The 25,692-nt window shown below is 39.5% G+C and overlaps 2 protein-coding genes across 2 annotated transcripts; both read left to right on the forward strand.

Annotated features, from left to right (window-relative positions):
- The first annotated feature begins 16,955 nt into the window (after positions 1 to 16,955).
- On the forward strand, positions 16,956 to 18,176 carry LOC148012295 (pentatricopeptide repeat-containing protein At1g71460, chloroplastic-like). The gene is made up of 2 exons (XM_087668920.1): positions 16,956 to 17,917; positions 18,039 to 18,176. Exons 1-2 carry the CDS (start codon positions 17,348 to 17,350, stop codon positions 18,120 to 18,122), a joined length of 654 nt encoding a protein of 217 aa, XP_087525046.1. The 5' UTR covers positions 16,956 to 17,347; the 3' UTR covers positions 18,123 to 18,176.
- LOC148012296 (pentatricopeptide repeat-containing protein DOT4, chloroplastic-like) lies at positions 18,125 to 25,072 on the forward strand. The gene has a single exon (XM_087668919.1). It carries the CDS (start codon positions 18,194 to 18,196, stop codon positions 19,415 to 19,417), a length of 1,224 nt encoding a protein of 407 aa, XP_087525045.1. The 5' UTR covers positions 18,125 to 18,193; the 3' UTR covers positions 19,418 to 25,072.
- Positions 25,073 to 25,692: the final 620 nt, after the last annotated feature.

A 25,692-nucleotide genomic window follows, 5' to 3' on the forward strand; every position in this document is an offset into this window, starting at 1 on the left:
ATATAACTTACAATTTAGCATTTCCATGGCTTCCTTTCATAGAGTTGATTAAAAAGCATTGCTTATCCACAAGGTCTATTGCAATCAAGCTCCAATGAGAACTAAAACCAATCATATCTCAACAAATTAGTAGGATAAAATCTCAAAAACTCTAATAGAATATTGAATCACTTACTTTTCATTATATGGAATTATAAGGAGCTCCAAAGTATCGAAGTCAATCAAATTGAGCCAGTGCTCAATAAAACTTGTATCAAGCTCATTCCTCATAAAGAATGAGATAGATGGATCAAGAACCTCAATTTTTTGTTGTATATCCAAAGGAAACTCATGCATTATACTCCTAGAAAAGGCATAGAAATAGTGAGTATAAACAAGAAAAATCTTATTGTTAAAAAAATATCAAAAAGTATAAGTAATTATGGATGGACATACCTTAGGCCAACAAGAATAATACTGTCATTTACTTCTCTTTTTTTATCCTTAAGAATCTGAACACATGCAGCATCAAAGGAGATAACCTCAGTTCTTTTGCCTAAGTCACCAGGTAAGAAACAAAACACACTGAATCCTTTTGGATTAGCTGCTTCAAGAAGGGTGGCTAGCTCATTTTCAAAGGACTCTAGTTGCTCTGTTTCCCTTTCTTCAACCCTTTGCCTCCTATACTCTCTCCATTTATCTGCTTGTTCCTCTTTAGCTTTCTCCTCTTTTTCATGTTGCCTTGTATCCTTCTCATGGGTGACATCCTCAACCCTGAGACCAGAATCATCTTTCTTTCTCCTAGTTGGGGGCACATTAAGGATATTAAATGTCTTCATATCAGTGAGGGGAATTGGCTCAAGGACCTTTGAAAATCTATATATTAGCCTCCTAAGAATTACCATGTCCTTGTCCATGAGTGTGAGCCTATGAGCATGAGCAGCACAAATGTAGGCATCTTGAAAAAACTCAACTAAAAAATCCTCTGTGGCTTCTTGTATACAATTAAGAGCTGTTCTTGTCCATTTGAAACTATCCAAACTATATCTGTCACAAATTTCCCTAACAAGCCTCTGAAAAGACAACTTTGGAATTGCATTGTCAAGGGCATTTACTGCCTTCCTAATCTCCCTTAGGCACCTGACATTTTGAGAAAACTTTCTCCTTGGCTTTGACTTTCTAGAGAGCTTCTGAGGCTTTGAAGACTGATGAATCTTTGATGCTAAATCCCTAGGATCAATCTTCTTTTTTCTTGCTGTTGCCTTAGTCCTAGCCATCTGCCAAAAAAAGACATGTTACTTCTTCTCCAGCATGTCCAACGAAACGTGAGTCCCAGACAAGAGGTATCCATGCTGCATGGCGTTTTCGCGTTTCAGTTGAATTTTTCTCGAGGTGTCTAGTGAAACGCGAGTGCCAAGCAAGGCGCCTCCTTGCAGCTGCTTCTTTTCGCGTTTCACCGGACTTGTTGTCCATTGTGTCCAGTGAAACGCGAATTTAAGCCAGGAGACCTGCTTAAAGCACCTTATTTTCGCATTTTACCAGACAACTCATGAATAGCATAAAAATCGACAAAACCAAGAAAAAAGAGCTTTGATCTAAGGAAAGCTTTTAAGATTACATAAAATATCTACAGAATTAGGGAAGAAGTTTGAAGATTTCCTTAAATCTCCACAACATTAAGGAATGCTCCCACTGTGGAAAAAATTCTTTTGTAGTGGTCATAAGCTCATAATAACATAAAGGATTAAGGAAAAGTATCAAAAGAATGCATTGAATGGAGCCTGTTATTGAAAAGCAAGATGCAGAAACCATACCTTCTTTTTAGCTTGTTCTTCACAATCTCAGCCTAAAGACGACAATATGCTCGAAGGTTTCCTTTGTTGGGGAAGCAGTGAAATGCTTGGAGATTGGAAGGAACACCAAAGGTAAAGGTGGAGTAGCGATGAAATGCGATGAAAGGCGAAGGCGGTGAATTTGCATGGACTCAACGTTCTTGGAAAAGTGTTAATAACACACGTGTGACGTACTCTCGCTTACCGGATTTTTTTTTAAAACTTGGAAAAGGGTTATGTAACACACGTGTGACGTATTTTTGAAAAAGAGAGTGCGCACGTCTTCTGATGAGTTTGATACTGTGTGTTAAGTGAGACACGTATACACGTATTTTTCCATTATTACACAAACTTTTTCATTGGAACTATCACCACATGCTTAACGGTCAATATAAAAGCATTTCAAAGCCATTTCTCCGACATTGTCTTCTTTTCTGCCGAAATTTCGTCTCGACTTCCCTTCAAGGCCCTTGCTTCCTGTGTGGAGAGCAGTTCAACAATCTTTGATAGGTAACAAATTTTTTTAATTACAAGTATTTTAACAAAATAAATTTGATTAATATAGAAAGAATTTTTTATAACACTTGAATAATTACAGATGTTATGTGCTTTGTATCTTTTAAAAGCAGCATAGCTTTTCCAAAAATGATTTTATCATCAATTTCTGTGTTTCCATAGAATTAATTTATAGTTCATGTTTCTCTTCTTGATTTGCATCTTTTGACCAGTGAAACACGAAATAATGTCCCTGTTAGTGATATTTTGCAAAGTATCGCGTTTCACCGACGAGATATTGGAATAATTTTTATCTTTAAGGTAGTGTCCGGTGAAACGCGATTTCTTCACAGGCATTTGCCTTGGACACTTGAATTTTCGTGTTTCACCGGTCAACTAAAAAAATTTCTCATTTTTTTATTTTTTTGCCTTGGAAAATCAATTTTGGGGCCTCTTTCCATGGTTCCATCTTGTTTTATTGGATATTGGTTCTATTCTACTTTTTTTTCAGGGATAAATATTTTCTTGGTCAAGATGACAAAGAGGAAGCTATCTCTGGAAGGAATGGATGAGGAGGAGATAATTGAGACATGTGATGATAGGCTCTTTGATTTCTTACACACCACTGGAAATTCTTCCAAGTTTGGCTATATCAGGAAAATTTTCAATGTTCCTTTTGATTTGAAGGAGTTATTGGAGGATCTTGAAGATAAACTTAAGGAGTACATATGTTTTTATGATAGACATGTGCAAGGTTTGGAAGTCAATGGATTTGTTCATTATAGTGATGTCATGGGAGCCACCAATGCATCCAGGTCAACTTTGCTAGGCAGGTTCAACCTCATTGATGAGGAATTCAGAAAGAAAGAAACATGTTGCCCTTTCCACAGGTACCAACACCAATGCCTTTTGATCCACAAGGACGTTGGATTTATTGTGTATCTTCAGTACATGGAAAATTCTTCTCCAGATATAGACCAATAGAGAAAGCTAGAGGATATTGCAAGTATGGATAAGGAGGTCGATGAGAAGAAGGAGATGTTCCAAGAAGATGTTGAGAATCAACTTGTCCAAGGTTTTGATGTAGGTTTATTCAAGAGTGGCAATATCACAATGGTGGAAGAAAAGGAGATCGAGCCAAGTGCACAGGTTGATGAAGAAGGTCCTCTTGCATGTGTTCCAACATTTCCCACTTATCTTATCAACAAGAAGAGATATATGTTGCTAAATGATATTTAATATCTTTTTGATCTTAGAGAAGATTATTGCTTAGCAATCCTTGCAAGTTGGGGCAAAAATGACATGAATTTTATAGGTTATGAACAAGAACCACTAGCAAGTCTTGATGTTGAGGGAGAGAATTTCCAAGATAGCTCTATAGCCTTACATACATGTATTAATCAGATCATAGAATACGAAAAGGGGGGGCTACCTACAGAAGAAGAGTTCTTGTAGGTCCAGAAGAAACTTCATATTGATGATGTAGGGTATGAAGAGAGATTGAAGTCTCCATCAGATGAGAAGCCCAAGAGTTCAATAAATCTTTATGATGATAGTCTTCTTGAAGAAGACGAACACCCTAAGGTATGAAATATAATTCGAAGTTACCCATTGAGTTTATGTTAGACTTTATTATGCATTATAGATAAATATCTTATATCTTATACTATTGTGGTTTGTTCTATAGATTGAGATTGAAGATCTGGATAACTTTCTTGGAAGGGCCAAGGGCTCTAGGCCAACGAAGCTTGGAAAAAATCAAAGCCTTGGCCATTATATTGGAAACTTGAACAATCAAACAATTGTAATATATCATAGTAGATTGTCAAGCTCTCCAAGTCTACCAATGATGGCTTTGAGAGCTATCTCAAAGGTAATTGGATCTCAAGTTTTCAGCAGAGGTTTGGACAAGATCATTTTGGTGGAGAAGGAAGAAGCCATAAGAGTTTTTGGCTTCATGCTTGGATACAGTGGATCTAGAGTTGGATATTTTGGAGTTCTTGGCTCCTATTCGCTCTCTTATGCAGGAGATAGTAAGAATTTGAAGCTTCTTCCAGGCTATCGGAAACAAGAGTTTTTGAAATACAGAGGTCTTATTGAGTGGGATGAAACAAAAGATTCCTTTAGAGGCCCTGTCGAGCTACCTAAAACCAAGGACTCCTCTGAAGGCCCTGTTGAGGTGCCTGAAATTAAGGACTCTTCTGCAACACAATCGGACTAGAAGATGCCAAAGATTAAGGGTTTCTTGAAACCCATCTTTTCCCAACTCTTTGTTTGGTTTGTAACCATTCTGTAAATCTTTGCTTTGCGCAAGAATTTAAATATCTATCTTTTCTTCTTTGGGTAACAATTTGTATAGTCCTTGCTAAAGATGATGTATTGCTTGATGTGGTTGTATCTTTAAGCTTGAATTTATGCCAAATTTGTCGATAGAACCATTGAAAGACCTCTAATAAACTGTTGGCTTTGTGTCTTCCACCTCCATGTCTTGTGTGTCTGAAATATTTTGTTCTTGCTTGATAATGTGATTTTTCCATACCTTGAGTTGACCAGATAGATAGAGATCCATATTGTTTAATAAAGTATGGAGCATGGTTGTATAGAATATGCTGCATAGTCAACAAATAAAGAAAGTTATTAAAAAACATTATATGAGTTCAACAATGAAGAAACAAACATATACAAACTTCTTACCATATAGTGAGTAAAGTGTTGATCACCCCAAGCTTCTGTCATCGCCTTTTTGAAAAGGTTCAATTGGTTTTTAAAGTCTTTGAGATCATCATCATTCCATTCAGTCTTATCACAATAAAAAAACACTTTATCTAGTGTTTCCCAAACTTTAGCTTTTCTATTTCGAGCTTGTCCATTATCAGTGTGATCCTTAACTGCATTATGTAGGGATTTCCACTGATTAAATTTAATAGTTGAGCCACCATTTCTCGAGTTTATCTTGCCAAGTCTCCCATGAAAGCCTAGAAACCTTCTAGCCTTCACTCCACCAATAGATGGTTTTTTTGGGACACAATTACTATCCTTAGACTTTTGAAGATCTGATTCAATAACAACATTGCCACCATGCAAACCAATTGCAGAGAGAACTTTTTCAACCTTTGTTATAGCATCTGTTCTAGTTGATAATGGCTTCAACTTCCATGCAAATCCTATATAGAGATGAACAAGCTTTTCAATTATCCTGCAAAGTGCATGAAGTGTACAAATATGGGCATTCGCTAAAGGAATGTCCAAGTCTGGTTTAAACTGTGGATCCTTATTGTGCATAGAGGGAGCTCTATTCCAATTGCTTGAGTTTAACTCTACAACTGGTGACATGCAGTATAAGCAAGGAGATCTCGAGTTAGCTCCCTTTGATACATTATACATACATTTGAGTGTCTTTAGGTCACCAGCTATGTGCCACTCAATCCTGTAGTTCCCAAATCCTTCAACAAATAGCTCTTCTCCTGCTTGTTGCCTTTGAATAGCATTAGGTATTGATGTTTGATTAAAAACCCAATATAGTATATCAAAATTCTCAGTATCTACCTCAAATGCTCCTAGCCACCAGATGTTATATTCAGATTGAACACTAAATGATGTTGAGTGATTGCAATGACCTGACGAAAGTGCTCTATTCATCAAGGTGATAGAGATTCTCTCCAATTTTTTACATTTCAGAATCTCACTTTTATCAAGTTTAATCACAAATCTAGCCACTCCCTGTGCCTCTACTACTGACAAGTCATAAAATTTGATCATTAAGCATTGTAGGGTGGGAAAGCCAAGGAAAATATTGTTAAATTCATTGAATGTAACCTCCTTTTTCTTGCCCTTGAAGCTAGCCTTGATATGAAAAGGCTCACCTAGAATCTCCATCACTTTGTTATTAACTCTCTGTCTGATAGTCCTAACTGATTGCTTCCTTATGCTTTGTGGGCTGACAGAACAACTCATAATGCTGTTATAGGATATATGCCTGCAGAATTGATGTATGGTCAAAAACCTATCATGCCGATAGAAGAGATGACAGTCACATGGAATGTGTTACCTTGGGAGGAGGAGTTGAATCGAGAGGAGTTGTTGGCCTTACACATTAGATAGTTGGAAAGAAAGTCAGAAGACATAGAGGCAGCAATTGCAAAGTTAAGGGCAGTAAGGATACTGAACAATAAACGGTTTGACAAAAGACATAGATTGAGACCAAGAACCATATAAGATGGGGATTGGGTATTGGTTTATGATAGCAGTTTAGATAACCAGCATAGTGCCAAAGGTAAAGTTTCCAAAAGATGGTTTGGACCCTATGTGGTAAGACATGTGTTTGATAATGCTATTTATGCATTAAATGACTGGATTGGACAACCATCAAGCTTCTGGTAGCAAGGAAAAGAATCAAATTATTCAAAAGGCGGGAATCTACTACCTATGAGTTGCCAGAATTGGAAGAAAATAGTGGTCATGATACAGGGCATACCTAGGAAGATATAGAAGATGAAGAAGTAAAGGATATGGTTGCAGAGGATGAGGAGGACTCAGAATCCGGTAACAACTAGGATTTTGGCACATACCGGAGGATGTGCAGGTTAAGAGGGGGTGGATGTCGTGATGTTATGAGGACACAGTGTGAAAAAGTATGGAATGCATCATCATCCAACTTCTTATTAATCAAGAGTCAATGTGATCTGAGTCATTAGTATTAGTGTGAGTTGCATAGATTATCCAAAAATACTAGATTTTTGGATAATTTTAGCCTATATTTGATATTATTTATTGTAAAAATTTGAAAAAGTTAAAAAAGCTTCTAGATTAGGATGGCATGCAAAAAAACTAGTTGCTTTTTCAGCCAGTTAGGGGATTTTCACAAGAAGGATAGATTGACGAAATCGCGCGCGTCACGATCACTGTAAACAGGCTGAAAACTGCATATTGAACTGAAAGAAGAAGAAAGAGTGATCTGGGAGATCCGTGATCACGTGTCCTGGAATTTTACCCCCCTTTCGGAGCCAACGGAGCCTTCAGATTTGGGTTCCGAGCAGCAGAGAAGGAGTTGTAATTTTTATGCACGTTTTGTTCTATGAAGAAGCTCTAGGAGATCTAATGCCTGGAGACTGCTTCTGAGTAGTGCAAAGATTCCAGATTCTTTCAATACATATTGATTGAATTCATTGTGATTTGTTTTTGTAGTGTTTACCACTTGGGTATTCTCTATCTTCTCTTTCATCTCCTATCTCTACTTCCTTCTACTTCTGATCCCCAGTGGATTTGACTTTTCGACAAAAACCCCTCCAACAACGTCTCACTAGCAGATGGATCCTCTAGTATATCTAACTCTGTAGAGAATAAAGTAACTCTCTCACTTTGAGGAGATTTAGGGTAGGCATCTACTATTACACATCTAGCACCTCTACCAAAGGTCAACTAACCAACGAGTATATCAACCTGATAGTCCCCTTGTAAGATCCATGGCCTACCTAACAATACTTGATAGCTAGGCCACCCTTCAAACCTAATAACCCTAAATTCCAAAATGTATTCCACATTGGCAACAATCACGTGGACTTTAGTGATGCAACCTTCAGGTTGTCTTAAATTGTCATCAGCCATTCGAAGAATCGTGGAGGTATCTTTTTGGATTTCTAACCATAGCCTCTCCATCAATTTTGAACTCATAATGTTGATGGAGGATCTTGTATCCACAATAGCATGTTCTACTAATATTCTGTCAACATATGCTACTACCCTTGGACGATGCATTTCATCATGCTCAAACCAATTATCTCCTACTCGTGCTATGCCCCCAAGGGTAACCTTGCAAAGAGAATTTTCTAAATTGAATTCATGATAGTTAGCAATATCTCTCTTCTCCTGCTAGACCATTCTCTCCTTTGGTCTTTGAATAGGCTTACCTCTTTCTTGGATTTTGCCTTCTTCTTTGGAGAGGTCCGCCTTCCACGTCAAAGACCAAAGGAGAGAATGGTCTAGTAGGAGAAGAGAGCTTATTCCCAAGAAGGATAAACTTTTAGAGGTTTGCCTTCCATGTCAGGGTTAAGAACTTGCGTCCCCTTATCATCTTGCTTTGGATTTCACTCGATAGGTTTTACCTTGTCTTTGTCACCGTCTTTACCATTTTGACCTCTTGTAATGTCTCGTAGATTAGAAGCTTCAGTGCCATTGATATGTATAGCTTCAATAAGACTGACTCCACTACCACTAGGTAGCTCCTCTACAATAGCCTTCCCTCTTTGCAGTATTTGTTTCAGTCCCTCATCTTGCTGGAGATCATTCCCTTGGGCTCGATGGTTTATTGGACTTGGCTATTTACTTCCTTGCTAGAGAGAGCTCATCTTGCTCCAATAGGTACTAGCTAAGTGGCTAGACTTGCCGCATATGTCACATTTGATATTTGGACAATTCCTAGGAAAATGTTCGTTGTTGCACAAGTTACAGTTGAATCTTGAAGGGACACCCTCTTTAGGGCGTCAAGTCCCTATCAAATTCTGCTACTTCTTTCTTAAGGTAATTAACATCAATAGCTATTTGCCTATATTGTTCGGTGATCATGTCAATATAGTGTTTCATCATATTCTTAACTTCGCTAAGGACATTCAAGGTACTTGACTCATAGCCATGATTATCTACTTGTTGTTCCATTGGCCTAACCACTTGATTAGAAATTGACAGTTGATTCCTTGGAACAACATTAGAATTTGTTGTTTGGCTTCCAACATTTGGTGGAGCCATTTGATTGACCATAGGCATGGTCACACTGGGAGGAGCTAGCAACATGGGCACATTCAAAATCATGCTTCCTCTCACATTAGAGGTACTCATGGGTGTCCCTTGACCTCCATTTGTCAATGTCAAAGTATTTTGAGCACCTAGACTCAAATTCCAGTTTGCCCTAAAGGTATAGGCCACTTGTAAGTGCGACTCTACCTCCTCTGCTTTGTGTAATAACTATATCAATGTCGACAAGAGCAACATTGCTCAATTGCACCTGGATGTTAAAGTCCAGCCCATGCAAAAAGTATTGTAGCTGAGGAGCAGATGGAATGGGAATATAAGTCTACAACTTACAAAATACTTCATTCAGTTTCTTGGCATAGCCTCGAACATTCTCATGAAGTTCTTGACATGTTACATTGAGAACACATAGCTAATACTGACCTCTCTTTTCACAGGCAAACTCTCTTCGAAAGGCCGCAAAAAATAGGTCAATCGTAGTTATGATTCCATCCTCTAAGCTATGATACCATACTTCAGCTTGTCCTTTCAGAGTCATATTAAAGAACACATCAAGTGTCCATCTTGGATTCGATAATTGAACATTAACTTTTGGAACTCATTAATATGAAGTTCCGCATCTTCCTCTGCTAACCCATTAAAAATGGGTAGAGGAAATCCTAAGGCTGGCAAGTATGGTGTTCCTACTAGGATTGTAATGAGTTGCACCATGACGACTGGATTCGCTAAGGGTCCCTAAACTATGGGAACTATAATCCCACTCAAAGTGGGCTGATCGACTAAGAGAGGGGAAGTACTAGAACTTCCTCCTCCTCCTAACGAACTATTCGTGGAACTAGGGTTGCCAAGACCCCTTCCTTTTAGGGATATCGGACCACTCCATTGAGGAGATATATCTCCTAATAATTTCGACCCATCATCTAGCCTGTTGTTCTCAGCTCTTTCTTGCTTCTAAAGCTCAACTTGATGGTCTTTTGGGTCTATTTCATTGCCTTTTAACATACACTAATAAATCGGTCCCTATCAATCGAGATTTGGACAACCCCACTTATTAGCGGCTCTCGGCAAATGCACCACCTATTAGGACCTAAAATGGGCACTACATTGGCTCTCGTGCTCTAGCTGTGGGCCTCTATGCTCAACCAAAACACTCCATGGCCTCGTGACTAGGAGTGTCTGGAGGCTACACATCGATCTAACCTCTAATTTAAATATTTGCATTTGTATGGCTCATAGTCCAACAAATAACCCTTTCCAAACTCCTCACAGGGAGCCCTTACACATAATGGTGCTGTCCACCACATAAAACAAGACACATGGAGCACCCCTTAGCTAACTGTTGCAACCCCACTACTACGGCTCTCCTACACCTCATGGATTGGCTCCAAGATGCGCCATGAACACATAAAGCATGTACGATACATAATCATGTCTTTTAAACAATCATTCTAGGAGATAAAAGATAATCCTCACTAAATACTCCCCAAAGAAAACGAATATCTAGCCCTACGGCTTGGGATACCTCACTCTCAGCATGGATTAATGTTTATGAAGACAATTGCCATGCTTCTCGGATGATACCATGCGTTGAATGCAATGCAATTGTGAATGATTCATAGTGCTCAACCATTTTTAATCATTTAAGATAGCATTGTGATGGTGCAAAACCATTTTTTTTCATGCTTTGATTCTAAGAGTAATTACTACGTTGCATAGGGTCAGTACCAAGCATGCTCATGCTACTGAACCCTTTTAATTTTCAAAACACAAGTATTCTATATGCAAAGTGCATAAGAAAAAAATGAGATTCAGCATGTAATTAGCACTTATTACCCTCTCCTGTCCCTACCGTTTAGAGTTGTGCATTCGGTGGTAGGTTCAGAGAGCATTTTGATTTTTTTTAAAAATAAAGAGAGATAAATACTCACTTTAACATAAAGATAGGGCTAAACTGAGGCTAAACATCATGCTTCAGCCATACATACATCCACATATACATATATTATTTTTATTTATTTTTAAAGTGTAAAAAACTTATTTTTTATTTTTCTTTATTTATTTATCAATAAATAGTAATATTTCCTAAATTTTTTATATGACTTGATTAGACTTGCTGAGAATTGTTTTCATCCCTCATTTCATCCCATGCGAACATTATTAACACATCAAAACCCCCAAAATCTATGATTTGCCTTAAAATCACAATTTTATGGGTTTTGCGTGCTTATAGAAAATTTAATAGACGACCAATTCTTGATGATTTTATTAATGTCTCCCATAAAACAAATAATTGGAATCAATAACAACCATTTGCAACCTAGATTTATCATAAAGCAATAAATTTTATCACTTACTCATAAAATCGTGCTTTATCTCACACATACCTCGCATTTGGAAAGCTGCTGACACTAATTAATACCCGCTAACACTCCTCCAAACATAGATCTATGCTCCATCATGTCTTAGCATCATCTCCCAATCGAAATCTCTCCAATCAGTCCACCCCTCTCTCACATAGATTGAGCCATGTGAACAAGGTGCAGAGAGGAGAGAGAAAGACTAAAATATGAGAATTTCATTCCTCATGTCATATCACACATGAATATAGTTAGATTGAAGCCCTCAATGTGTAGATCAGGGACATGCCTTCCATCTTTGATCAATCGGCCTGGTTGAAAATCCATCAACATTCCCATCGATGAGGTGCCAAAAAACTATGCCCCCTCCCATTCTCCATGCTAAAAAAACATTTTTTTACTAAGCCTTTAGCTTAATCATTAACCTTAGAAGTTAATTGATTCAATTTTTGCATGTCCACACTGCCCGATAAGTGGTTTCATATCCGTTGAGGATGCAAATGGTCTCGAAATTACACTCCAACTAGACGGCTAGCTTCGTAGCACGAAAATCTATCAATCTGGCCTCCATCATGCTCTTTTCGGCTCTTGGATCCTATAGCCACTTTATAACGTGAAACCTTGTGGGGATTAAATGGGGGGGTTCAAATGGACTCCTATCGACGAACATAGACTGGCATTGGGTTCCTGCATCGAAATCTATCTAAAAAAACTCCAGCTTATCGATTCGCAACCATTTTATTTTCCACAAAAAAATTGCTCTTTTATGCCTCCCATGCCACTTTTGCACATTAAATCGGGCTACAAAAATTTGCTCTCATTTGGAAATCATGGCTTGGGTAGCATACATTCCCATTAAAATTGGCTTTTTCCTATTGCTTTTTATTCAAGCTTGTATAGCTTCTCTAGGCTCATTTGGTAGACTTGTGTGTGGAAAGAGGGAATCGATCTAAGCCTAGCACATGTGCCCTTGTAGATGAGCTTCAACAACTCCTCCACAATTAGTTAGGGATAAGTGCATATGTATTCTTACACCTCCCATGTCATCAGTATTATGAGAAACTTTTGATACTTTTCAAGGAACACTCGTATGTCTACTTGATTAAAGAATCAAGGAAGTGTTCTTATTGTGTCATCAATTTCTTACATGCACTTAGTTATGGGTCAGCTCTCCTTTTGCACATGTTTTCTACCATTTCTATAAGAAATCTCTTAATCAATTTAGGCTTCAAGTTTATTAGGGGTATTGGTGGAGAAGAGCATTGCTCCTATTTTTTTGGAGTTGGTGTATTCGTTGCACTCTATGGATTAGGTCTTTTACCCACTTCTCTTGAAGCACTAAGGTCTTGTCCCTTGGTTGAGTGAACAAAATAGTCTTGTGACCATCGACCATTCTAATCGCACTCTTGATTTGGAAAATTGTATCTATTGATTCAATGGGTTTACAATTGATAGTATGGTGTTGGGATTGGTGTGTGTTTACAAGTCTTGGATGTGGAATTGGCAAATGATAGTGATCGATCTTATGAGACTTCTAGGGCTATAACTACTTTCCCCTTAGGATTTGGTTTCATGAGATGAGTAGCGATGTGAGGGTATTGTTGTTCCATCTCTCATATCAGTTTTGATAGTGCTTGTTTAGATACCTTTGGTTGTTTGGGGGCACTTATAATTGCCTCCATGGGCAATTGCTTGGTCACCTTAGATACTTTTGATGTCTTTCTTTGGGGTCCAATTTCTTAGATTAAGTAGCAACATGGGGCTTCTAATTTTCCATTTCCTACTTTAGACTTAGAGGTATGTGTTTCTTAGATACCTTTGATTTCTCATGCAAAGTGGCAGGGTGCTTTTGGCTATTGCATTTCAACATTGGATGGCTCTAGTGTCTTTTTTTATTGACAACCGTAGCTTTTTAGCCCCTTATATCTTTGGTTGTCTTTTTTGTATCCTCAATTGGTGGCTTATGGTATTGGTTTGCATTTAGATCTAACTTTCTTGCTCTTTGATTTAGAATCAACTTTTTTCTAGGGTTGGAATAGGAATGGAGTGTGTGGTGTTGGATTTGTTAGTTTAGTTTGTCTACGTACTAGATGCATCATTCCTTGAGAGCCCATAACATCACCTTCCTTATCATGAATGATGTACGTATTGGTATACTCGTCCTCCTCAATCAACTCCATCTAGTGGTTGGCATGTCATTCTAAGGGTACATGGATAATTAAGGTGGGGGTACTGATATGCCCAAACAATTCATTTTGGCTCTTTGTATAGCTAGATTTGGATCAACAAGGGTTGATAGGGTTAGCTATGTAGTAAGGCATTCTATTTTGAGGTTGGTTTACATTGCTAGTATTGGGGTTCATGTAGGGCCATGATGATGGCACAAAATTTCCCATGATTTTTGGTGCCTCCTCCTTCATAGGACTCATTTAACATCCAAATTTTATTTTCACCTTCTCCCTCAATATTTGTGTATAATCGTGGTGGTCTCAAACTTCAGATGTCAAGTGATCACCTTTGTAGTGCATACACTAGATACTCATAAGGTATGGTCATAGTTGCTTCAAGGCCTTAGTGAGCTTGGCTATCTCTAACTCCTATTGCTTAAAAAGGTGGTAAGCAAGTCCTAGGTAGATGTAATGCCATTCCTTGACTTATCCCTTTTATCACAAATTTTCTCTTGGTGTAATTCATCAATATACATGGCCTTGTCTATGACCTCGTTGAGTTTGAACTTATATAATATGTTGTTGGCCAATCACTTTATAGATAAGACTATTTTAGATAAAGTGGGAAAAGTCTCATTCCTAGTATGGCTAGTTTTTCTATAGTTAGGATATTCCTTAAATGAATACTCTAATAGTTTGTTTGTATTTTAGCTTTTGTAACCCATTTTTTGTCACTTGTGTGTAACATGGAAACCTTTTATCATTTATGATTCTAAATGCATGATGTTAGCTTGGCCATGGGGTAAGGAGATCCATTGTTAATAGCTCAAGGAAGGCTAGCTTTGTTTAGGAAACCATTGTTTGTAGCTCAAGGAATGACCCTTGCCAAGGAGATTTGGATAGTCATACTAGAAATAAGTTTTAAAAAAGCCCACATTATGCAAATGGGTTGGTTGAAAGTCAGCCTATGCCAAGCTATTGGATTAGGTTGAAAGCTTCAATATTAAATTTTAGGATTATTCATTGACTTTTAGTAAACTTAAGTTCAAATTTTATTCTTTTAAAAAAAGGATGGAGAGTTTTATGGTCAATTAGTAGACTTTGGCTTAGTGGGACCTCAGTATCCATATGTTAGCTTTTATGACCCCTTTAAATTGCCAATAATTTGTAAAACTTTTTTAGGTTTAAGAATCTTAGAGAAATTCAAGATCATGCATCGAACTAATCTTTGTAACCTTAGCTTGGCCATATGCTCATCAAGCACCTTGTGTATTCAGGTTTAAGAAACTTTGAGATTTTTAAGATCTTGCATTGAACTTTAGTAAGCTATAGTTCAAATTCTATTCTTCCAACCTAGTCAAGCTAAAGGATTGATGGTTTTATTGTTAAGTAGTGAGCTTAGTGGGATCTGGACCTTTAAAAAAAACATGTCATTGATGAGACAAAAAAGTTGAACCTCTTCATGTAAGCAAGCATAAGTGAAATACATATATCAACTTCCACATTTTAAAAATATGTGGCAATACAAAGTCATTTATAGCTTAACTATCTTTCCTCAAGATTGCTATAAGATGCACCTCCATGTTGTCTCTTCTCAACACTATACAATACATCATAGTGTTGAAATACGGTGCACCTCAATGTTCGCCATCATGTCCTCAAGCACCTTAATAATGCATATTCATGTTTAAGAATCCTTGAGATTCATATGTCTTTTTGTCACTAGTTATGCCTTTTTATTTTGTGACGGTCTTTAGAGCGGGTTATATAACCCATTAGCATGTTGTGAATATCCTACGGGGACTTTGTTCATGATTTCTCTTTGTGGCTCATGTTGAGGTGGAATGTTTCATATGAGGTATAGCCATTACTCTCTAGATTTCTCTAATTTTGGATAAGGCATTTACCATAGACTAAGGGTTTGGGTCTTGGCTATGGCTAGCCAACCATCGGGTTGTGTTAGGTGTTAGCCTAGGCTTTGGACATGATCTTTGGATACGATTATTGGTAGTATATATTAGCCTTAGTCTTTTATAGTTCATAAAGTTTGTTACATATATGAACCATAAATGTCATGTGACAAGTAGTTTGTGTGGTTATAGCAGGCGTGGCCTGTATGATGGACATTACCCTTTGTTTTGTTGTCCATGACTGTATGTAGGATGGGTTGTGAAGAGAGCATTCATTGAGATACATATCTTGATAGTTTGCACCTTGTTTTTTGTGTCTTGTTCTTGAGTATTTTCTATCTTCGTTCTATTCTATGCTACCATAATGTTGTCTAGTATTTTTCTCATGTTTCATGATGGTGTTCTTGCTCTATATTCCTACTGCTTGAAGCAATAGTGTAGATTTGCTGCATTTCTAACAATAGTAATGTAGCCCCATCATATATTATGTATGAATGTAGGGCTATAACAAGCACACTTCATATGATTGCCAGGTATTTGATGCCTTGTTGCTATTGCAGGTTGCATGTGCACGACAAATAGAGCAGGTGAGAGAGTAGCATGGTTCAATGTTTGTGGAAGGGGTCGAAAATGGCCACACACACACACACACACACAAAGTACATGTTGTAAACAATTGGTTTGCTTTGGATTCCTTTGATTAGGGTGTGGCTATAACACTTCTTTAAGTCTAAACAATGCCCAATAAAGTTGTTGATCGGACTGTGGCATGGCTCTAAGATGTACTTCCCCACTTGTTGCTGAAGTAGACACATGTGGCTTGTGCCCAATCTTGGTCATTAGTACTTCCATCCAACCATGGAGTGGAGTTAACAAGGTATATTGCAATACCTTACTGTTTAAACTGTGAAACTTCATCATACTTTTGCAACTATGAAGTTGTTCCCACCAAGTTTTCTCACTAGGAACAATATCCAGCTAGGTTCCAGGTTTTCAAAAATTTGATTTGTTGACATGGGAGGTTTTCCCAAAACCCCCCTTTAGTTTTTTATTCAAAAAGCCCTCTGAAAAGTTTTTGACCGTTGTCTCAACATGACCCCGGTGCCTCCTCCCCTTGCTTGCCTCTTCTTTATCATCTTCTCTTGCTTTTGTTGATTTTGATCTTAGTGATGTAGCAATCGAAGAGAGCACACACTTCTAGTTTCTTTTTCTATCACTTCTTGTTTTCGTTCCCTACCCCATGCTCGTCCCACCCTGGCCCTTCAGTTCTTCCATGGCACCTTCCACCATGACTATCATGCAAGCTACCACTCTCATCAATGAAAATCACGTACATGAGGTGTTGAAGGGGGGAAAGAAAAGGGAAAGGTTGCGACAAAATGCAACCCCTTTTTTCCACAAGGTCATCACTCTGGGATGTTTTGATAAAAACCCCTCGTTTTCTTTGAAAACCGAGAAACCCCCATGAAGCCTTGGAGGGTTTCTAGTTTTCAAAGAAAACCTTCCAAAACCCCAAAACCAGAATCCTTCCCTTCCTCCCCCCCCGGGGGAAAACCCCCGCGGGAACAGATCCTATGATTGCCCTGCAAAGCCAGCCCATCCATGAGAACAAATTTTCGCTGATTTGCGATCGGTTTCGAATGCACGAGCCCGCGGGCCGGAGAGACAGATCCACAGATGCCTCGGAACATTGCTGCGCAAATATGCCTATCTTCAGTTGATTAATCTTGGCGAGCACTGCTCGACACAAAGTTGGTTGATGCAACCCTCTACAAGAACGATGCCTCAACACTCCACGGTTTTGCATCGCTGGGTTTTGTCAGAAGGCTGCATGTGAATTGCAGGAAAATCCACTATTCACTATGATCCAGTCTAAGGCATCACCCATTGCTGCCCCTTCCAAACAAGCACTTCCGGTAAGTGCTGGATACTACGAAAAGCTGAAGTGCTTCTGCAGAGAAGGCCGGCTCCATGAATGCCTTCCTGTGGTCCATGCTATGCTACACAAGGGGCTTCCCCTCTCCACAAGCATCTTCTACTGTCTTCTTCAGGGCTGCATTCAGAAGAAAGACCCAGCTGCAGGCAGGACGCTGTATTCTTACATCCGGAGGACTGAGCACAGGTCTAACGGTTTCCTTGGCACTCACTTGATTCACATGTTTGCTTCCTGTGGGTGTTTGCTGGATGCAAACCAAGTTTTCAGGGACCTTCCACAACCAGATGTATTTGCCTGGACTGCCATAATCTCCGTGCATGTGCGGCATGGGCATCATGAACGGGCCATTGACTTGTATAAGCACATGTGCCGATCAGCTGTGGTCCCAGATGGGCATGCCTTTGTGGCTGTCTTAAATGCGTCTGCAGGCTTGGCAGCTGCAAAGGATGGACACCTGGTCCACACCGACATTATTTATGCTGGTGTTGAATCAGAGGTATTTATTTCTAATGCTCTTCTTGATATGTATGCCAAGTGTGGATTGCTAAATGATGCATCTGTAGTGTTCAACATGTGTCTCAAGAGAGATGTGGTGACTTGGAATTCTTTAATTGCAGGTTTTGCTCAAAATAGAAAGTGCCACGAGGCGCACCAGCTCTTTAATCAGATGCTTAACGATTGCATTCAGCCTAATATTGTAACTTGGAATGCTGTCATTGCTGGCTATGCTGACAATGGGGACAGTCAGGAGGCTTTTCTGGTTTTTAAACAAATGCAAGATGCTGGTACAATGCCAGACTGTGTTACATTTGCCAGTATTCTGAAAGCATGCTCATGTGTAGCAGAAGTCAGTCAGGGTAACTTGTTGCACAATCAGTTGGTAGAGAGTGGTATTGAGCCGGATGTTCATGTGGGTAATGCTCTTGTCAACATGTATATAAAATGCGGGAGGCTAGAGGATGCAGACTGGCAATTACACAGATTAAAGGTGAAAGATGTGGTGGCATGGACAGCAGTCATTGCTGGATATGTAAAATATGGCAAGAGTTGCAGAGCTTTGCAGACATTCTATGAAATGCAATATAAGACTGGATTAGGTGATCATCTCAGCTTCATGGCTGGTCTCCAAGCTTGCAGTAGCGCAACAGCCTTATTTCAAGGCAAATTGATCCACACACAGATAGTTGAAAATGGATTGGAGTCAAGCATGTATGTTAGAAGCACCCTAATTGACATGTATGCTAAATGCGGGAGCCTTGAGAATGCTATTAAAGTGTTTAATGAAGCCTCAACAAAACATGATATGATGACATGGACTGTAATGATTCAATCACTTGCTCTGCATGGTAGCTATAAATTGGCTTTGCAGTGCTTTCACTGTATGTTACAAGAAGGATTATATCTGAACAATGTAATATTTGTCAGTCTTCTTTCTGCTTGTGCCCATTTGGGCTTGGTGGAAGAAGGGTTTAAACTTCTCATGTCAATGCAAACGGGACATGCAATCAAACCAACTGTTGAGCATTACAATTGCATGGTGGATCTTCTAAGCCGCATAGGATATGTGAGTGCAGCAGAAGATGTCCTTGAAAGCCTGCCAGTTCATTCAAATCTTGTAGGATGGATGTCTCTGCTCGCTAACTGCAGGCTTTACAGTGATGTAAAATCAGCACGGCGGTGCTTTGATCATTGTATCACATTGGGCAATGCATCATGTTCTATATATGCGTTGATGTCAAGAATTTACAGTGATGTTCACATGTGGGAATTTGCTGATGAGATTTTAGAGATGAAAAACCACGTTAAGCTGCCAAAAGTGGCAGGTATGGCCTGCATTGAGATTGAGAACAAGGTGCATGAGTTTTCTGTAGGAGATGAAACTCACCCCCAAACTGATTCAATCTATGCAAAACTTGCAAGTTTACTTGTGCGTATGAAAGTGGAGGGACAGATGCCAATTGAAGCTGATGCAAATATCATTCCGCACTGTGGCTAGGTATATTTCTCAGTTAAATAAAAGTGACTGCAGTAGATTCAATTAAATGTGCAGAAACAGGCTGCAAGATTACAACGGTTAATTGGTGACCAGTTGCAATGTCAACCAGGATGACTCTGAATCAATCAGTAAGTGCTAAACTGGGGGATTAGCTGAAAAGAGACTTATGAAGCTGAAAAAATACTTACTTCAAATAGGGAATTTTGTTTTGTGACAGGGACATGAGCTGACAGTCTAGGGGAAAGCAGCTCTCGATAGAAGAAAAGATCCCCCTGTAAAATCATTTGTCCCATTGCAGTGTATTTTTCGTGCTCTCATTTGTGCTCCACTTTAGATCTACTACTAGATGGGACAATGGGTTTGGTGTTGGTGGTGCAGGCTTTTGAGATGATAGGTTTGGGCGCTTGGAAATATTGTTCATACAAAAAGTGCTTGCTTCCAAAACTGCATTCTCTGCACGAGTGCATACCCTCAAAAGGGGGGGGGGGGGGGGGTTTGCTATTCCCCTCCAAACATTTTCCTTGGGCTGACCATAGTGCAGACGACTGTATATGTAAGAATATAAAGATGCAAATCACCTTTCCTCCTCAAGTGGATACTGCATGCTTGTGTGTGATTTGTACAGTTAAGGTCGAAACCTGGGTTTGGTATGCACACATAATCAAATGATCAACAACAACTACTGAAATGGATTAAAAAAAGGGAAGCAGCATGACTCTTCAGTTGAAGGACTAGTCTTGTGGGGTGCTACTTGGATTACGATGAGGCACTTCATGTGTCAGCAGTTGGCAGTAGAGAAGGCTAGGGACAGCTTGGCCATGTTTTGTTAGCATTGCTTGTGTTAATTGCAGTTGGCTGCTTTAGTCATAAAAGCAATGCAGTTCCTTGTACAGTACGGCCTGCTGATCATGTGTACTCTTGGAATGTGACCTCTCTTCTGTCTATTGCAGTAATGTACCCATCAATTTTGTGTGAACTTATTCCAGATTTGCTGCAAGATCTCCCGCGAACGGGTGGGAGCATTGAGGCAGGGCAGCAACATTGACTCGTGTCAATGGGCAAGTGTAAACTGTTGCTTGGACACGAGGGGCCATGTTTTGTGAGCACTGATATCTGGCTGTGGTGATCATAAAAGCAATACAATTCTTAGTTGCTGATCAACTGTACTCCCAGCCTCCATTCCACCCTCTTCTGCTTGCTGCTGCAATTCTCAGGCTGTGCTGTTCCAACTGTGCACGTGAGATCTTGGCTTTGACAGAGGTTTCATGACTATCATTTGAGACTCAGACCTGGTTATGAGGGCATACATGATTGTTATGCCACAAAGTCAGTATTTGTTTAGGGCCCCTTCAACAACTTTTACTGTTCCTTTATGCATTTGATAGCATGTTACCGCAGTTTGGATTTTACTGGACTGCAAATTTTTGCATTTTTGTATGTATCCAGCCATAAAGCAGACAACAGGTACCACCAGTATGACTTGGAACAGGAATTATTATCGATCTTGAAATATTCAATAGTGATTCATTTCAGAATTATTTATGGATTCAAAAATGTGAACCTTCAAGTAATTCCTAAGGTTGAGGACCCTGTATTGTTTCAATCAGATTCTAGAAATGGAAATCTTGAATTGTCTCATTTGGGTTCAGGCTTGAATTTGTCTCATTTGGATTAAGAGTTTGAGAGCTGTTGTATCTCTTAAATTTAGGAATTTGGTATCTTAACTAGTCTAATTTGGAGTTCATGATCACCAAAACAAAGATCACATATGAGAAATCTGTGCTCGGAAAGGATGTGGATGATGCAATGGATCTATGGGACACGATGACAGAAATACAAAATGAGGCAGTCAAATGCTGAAGGGGATTGCCATTTGCATTGACGTATTTGCTCTTATTGCAACCTTTGAGAAAGTTCTGCATGTCCAAAAATATTTCAAGTAAAAGAGATTTAGCCAAATATCAAAGATATGTAAAGCTTGTTGAATTTGATATTATTGAGGCATGCTGTTCACAAAACGCAGTTTTGCACAACAAGGTGTGTTGTAGCTGAAAAGTTACATGCAATTCTGAAAGTTGAAACCAAAAAGTATAGAAATTGTAAGCAGATTGGAAATCATCAAATAGCGAAGCAAAATCAGGGCTGGAATCATCCATTCAGAGGGTCTCGAACACATTCAAAGGGTCTCGAACACATAACAGAATAAGGCTGAATTGAAGTGTGATGGCTGCTATGCATCCACACCACCCATTACAGGACAAAAGGCTGTTTGTAAAGCATTGTAATCATCACTGTTAGGGGGTTTTATCCTTGGTACAGAGTGTTTTTCTGTATTATTCTCTATCAGGGAATTCTGTCCTTTAGCTGTAATTCTGGGAACTTGAGGTGCCTTATGTGGAAGGCTTTGGCTTTGTTTCAGGCTGAGTTGTGGACGTAGGGCAGAATCAGAGAACTTCATCAGATTTGATTAAGAATTTTGACAGAGCCCAGTTTGTGAATGAGTTCTGAAGAGCTTTTTGTATGATTTAAGGTAGGTCCCTTGACGATTCAGGTGTGCATAGATGTTGAGGACTCCAAGGCAGGAGCCCCAAATTCTGGCAGGACCATAGTGCGTGCTTCACAACAATTGAATCATGATCTTTGATACAAGGAAGGAGGGAAGCACTGATGGAAATGTTAACTCAGCCTCTCTGGCCATGGATGCCAATACTAAGGAACTTCCAAGTAGTATCTTCCCCTACCTTGAACAAGAGGGTGGACTAGTTGCGGAGCATTTCTAACAATTGAGGGACCTGCTTGCCCCCTACTAGGACACATGTTTAATAGAGTCCTATGTGAGGGATTGCCATCTAATTGCACAACTGACACTACTGTACCTGTTCACAAAGTAGGAGATCCCACGGAGCCCAACAACTACAAAGACAATTATGATTGGCCAAGATTTCTATAGTGTGGTGGCAATGTGGCTGCTAGTCTCATCCTTTTCAAGCCTTTTGACATATTGCTGTCTTTTATCTTCAATATCTGCAAATTTCCTTCCCTGTGGGCTGCAATCTGCTTATCCACACTGGCATTGCTTGATCTGGTGCCTTTCAGAGGCAAATCCTGTAATCTACCCAGGGGATCATTCACCCTGGCTGTATTTGTCAAAGGAGAGAGACATGGAGTATCAAAGAGGGAAGGGTTCTAACTGAGAAGAGTACAAAACTGCAACTCTCTTTTACAAAAGGTCAGATGACTAAAAGAGTACAAAAGTCACGGCAAAGTAGGAGAGATGGTAGTATGCCAAGGAACCAAGTCGAGATCAGTGTGCTGAATAAGATGACAGGTCCAACTGCAAATGTAGGAGACCTTTCAACTTAGCAAGGTGTTTTTGCACCCTGCGGAATAAGAAACAAAAGCATTCTGAGTTGTCCAATTGTGCCAGCCACCCCAAAAACGGAGGAATGAAAATAGAATCTTCATATGTGCTTATGTTGGAGTAGGATATTTGGGCCGAGCAAAGACCCCCAATCAAAGGGGTACAGTGATGTGCTGACCACAGCCCTCCAAATAGTAGACAAAAAGGACCACATTTTCTGTACCAAAGGGCATGAAAGAAAATGGTGGCAAGAAGATTTTGCAAAGGTGAGGTAGAAAAAATAGGAGCCATTGAAAATGTGGTGTTTTGCAAGTGTTGTGGCAAGAGGCAGCCCACCAATCATGACATGCTAGAGGAAGACTTTACGTTTGTATGGTGTCTTATTGAACCAACCCTCCATGACAATCATTTTCCACCAATCCCAAGATTTGTGCAAGCCCCAGACAATATTGGCCTTAGCAACCAGCCAAAGGTGGTCCTTAATCATAAGGTGGTACACTTGATTAGCCGAAACCATTTCTAGGTGGAGTCGAACTGCAAGGTCCCAATCCTACCAGGGATGATAAAAAATGAGGTCAAGGAAGGGCTCTTTGGGCTGCATTGTCGTGAAAGGTGGTCCCACAAGTCCCCATCACCATGAGGGATGTGAAAAAAGCTGCCTAGCAGTGCAGAAAGACATCAACACTTGGTGACTCCCCAGAGTGGTATCAGAAACTGAATATAAGCCCAGTCATGCCATGCCGTTAAATTTAGGATGCGCCTCTTGCTTCCCATCCCACAAAACTCTCAACTCCATTTGAAAAGAGTTGGTGGCCAAACGATCCTCCGCAGGGTGCCACTGGACCTTTCGAAGAACCAACCTCCACAAGTAGATGAACTGAGCAACCAAGAAGGAAGAGGATAAGGAAACGGGAGCATCAACATTAAGAACCTGCCACCATGCATCTGTGTGTGTGTGTGTGTGTGAGAGAGAGAGAGTTAGTCCTTCCATATATACTTATTGCCTTGGTTTTAGTTATCTTACTTTCCTTTTCATTTTTGATCACATTCAGCAAAACACGCTTTCAATTGCCCTCTCAAGCTCCTCCTCTTGATTTGTCTTGGTGACAATGTTTTGAAATTCGGCAGTTGCTTCAATCCCCCCTCTTTGACTCAAGTTTGGTTACCCTCAACCTTTATCATGTTGGTTCTTGTGTCTTGATCCAATATGAGCCTTTTGTTTAACTCTTCCAGCTTTGATTCTCTCGTCATATCTTTCTGCTTTGAAAAATCTAGCTATTGTAAATCTCCTACTCTTTGTGTTCGTGTAATCAAGAGGTTGAGTTTGAGGAGCACTTAATTTGCAGACGTACCATATATTATCAGATCAGCAAAGGATTTCATTGCCTTTTGCAAGATGGGTTTGGGCCTCTCGATAGGGTGATGGAATACGAGGATAAGAGATGCTTGGGGCTGTTTTTTGTAGAGCTCTGGACACACATAGTGAGCCTTTTGAGGAAAGGCAGAGGTAAGAGGCCAATGGGCTTTTACAGAATTTTTTGGTGCTACCTCCAAGGCCAGCTCGCAAGGCACTACCACATCGACAACATTGACACACCACCCACCAGTCAAAGGGGTGACAGTAGATCAGACTCTATAAAGCGGAAAAAGAAAGTGCAGCTATGTAGGTCTCTTCATATGAGTTTCACACTCAGCCTAAGCACTCAGTTTTACTTGCTAAAATCTTTCAACTAGGCAGGCCCTCGTGAAGTATGAAATAAGTACCAGACAGGATATCCATGATACGGGAACTGTTGACTGATTATACTCAAGATGTGTATTATGTAACCTGAATACAATACTAGCCATCACGAGTTATGCTTAGAAATGGAGAATGCCAAAGAAGCATAGAGCAACATTACTACATCGTCTGTTCAAGAAAAGTCTTGCGACATCCGTTACCCATACATTCCACTATAATTCCTACATCGTGAAGTACGACAACTTATTGAGCTTCTGCAAGGAAGGGACCGCATGGCTAGTAGGTGCGGTTATGAGGTGCTTCCTGAGTAGAAGCCCATGATGTTGATCAATACAGGGAGGAAACTACTTGTGTTCTTTCAAAGGTAGAGGTAGATAGAGTTCACCGTGACAGATATGGTGGATTTTGATCGACTAGTTTATAATTGCTGTATGAATGTATCTTCAATTTGTGTTAGACAGGGGTGGCTTGCCTGAAGATATCATGTGTACCAAAGACCCAGCGGTCAAAGGTTCGAACCCCTCTCGCCCCTTAGTAATTCTGCTCTTGTAGTGATTCAAGTTTTTGAGACCCTAACCTTCCTTTTACTTTATTTTTTGTCAAGCGTCTCTTTTTCCTCAAAACTCTCGGAACGTTTTTTTTTCAACCTTTCGGTTTGAGAAATAGGCTACTTGTAAGAAGCTTTGTGAGGATTGACATCTCAAGTGTCTAAGGAGATGGAATATCGTACTTTAGTCCTTCGACTCATTTTATGTAATAATATTTCTCAAAAGTACCAACTCATTAACATACTTTTTTTTTTTGTTTTTGTGTGATGCATGTCTTATCATGGGGGTGAAACTTTTATGTTCAATGACCTGGTTTACACTCGCATGGACAACAAGTTAATGACACTTGTAAATTAATCTTTTTTATTATAAACTTGCACTTGTATGTGAAACTGAGACAATCACATTCTCTCGGGATAGACTAGTCAGTCCAGACTAGTTTGAATCTTGACTATATACATGAATGCATGGTGCATCTTTTATCTTTTACCTATTATTAAAAGGTTTTGGAGGGTTACCATGTGGCATAGCTCACCCTTCCCAAACATCTCTTTTTCCCCCCACGAAAGAAACCCAATCTGTGCTCACCTTGTCTCTCGTCTTTTGATTTGTAGAACAACCACCC

This window comes from Lygodium microphyllum, chromosome 27, assembly GCF_053477565.2.
Source record: "Lygodium microphyllum isolate KBCC chromosome 27, Lygodium_microphyllum_v1.1.10, whole genome shotgun sequence".
NCBI lineage: Eukaryota > Viridiplantae > Streptophyta > Polypodiopsida > Schizaeales > Lygodiaceae > Lygodium > Lygodium microphyllum.

Bases quoted from the DNA above. Each gene is read 5' to 3' on its own strand.
- LOC148012295 (XM_087668920.1), top strand. From the start codon at position 17,348: ATGATCCAGTCTAAGGCATCACCCATTGCTGCCCCTTCCAAACAAGCA. The intron at 17,918-18,038 runs GTATTTATTTCT...CTTTAATTGCAG, and splicing joins ATGCTGGTGTTGAATCAGAG to GTTTTGCTCAAAATAGAAAG.
- LOC148012296 (XM_087668919.1), top strand. From the start codon at position 18,194: ATGCAAGATGCTGGTACAATGCCAGACTGTGTTACATTTGCCAGTATT.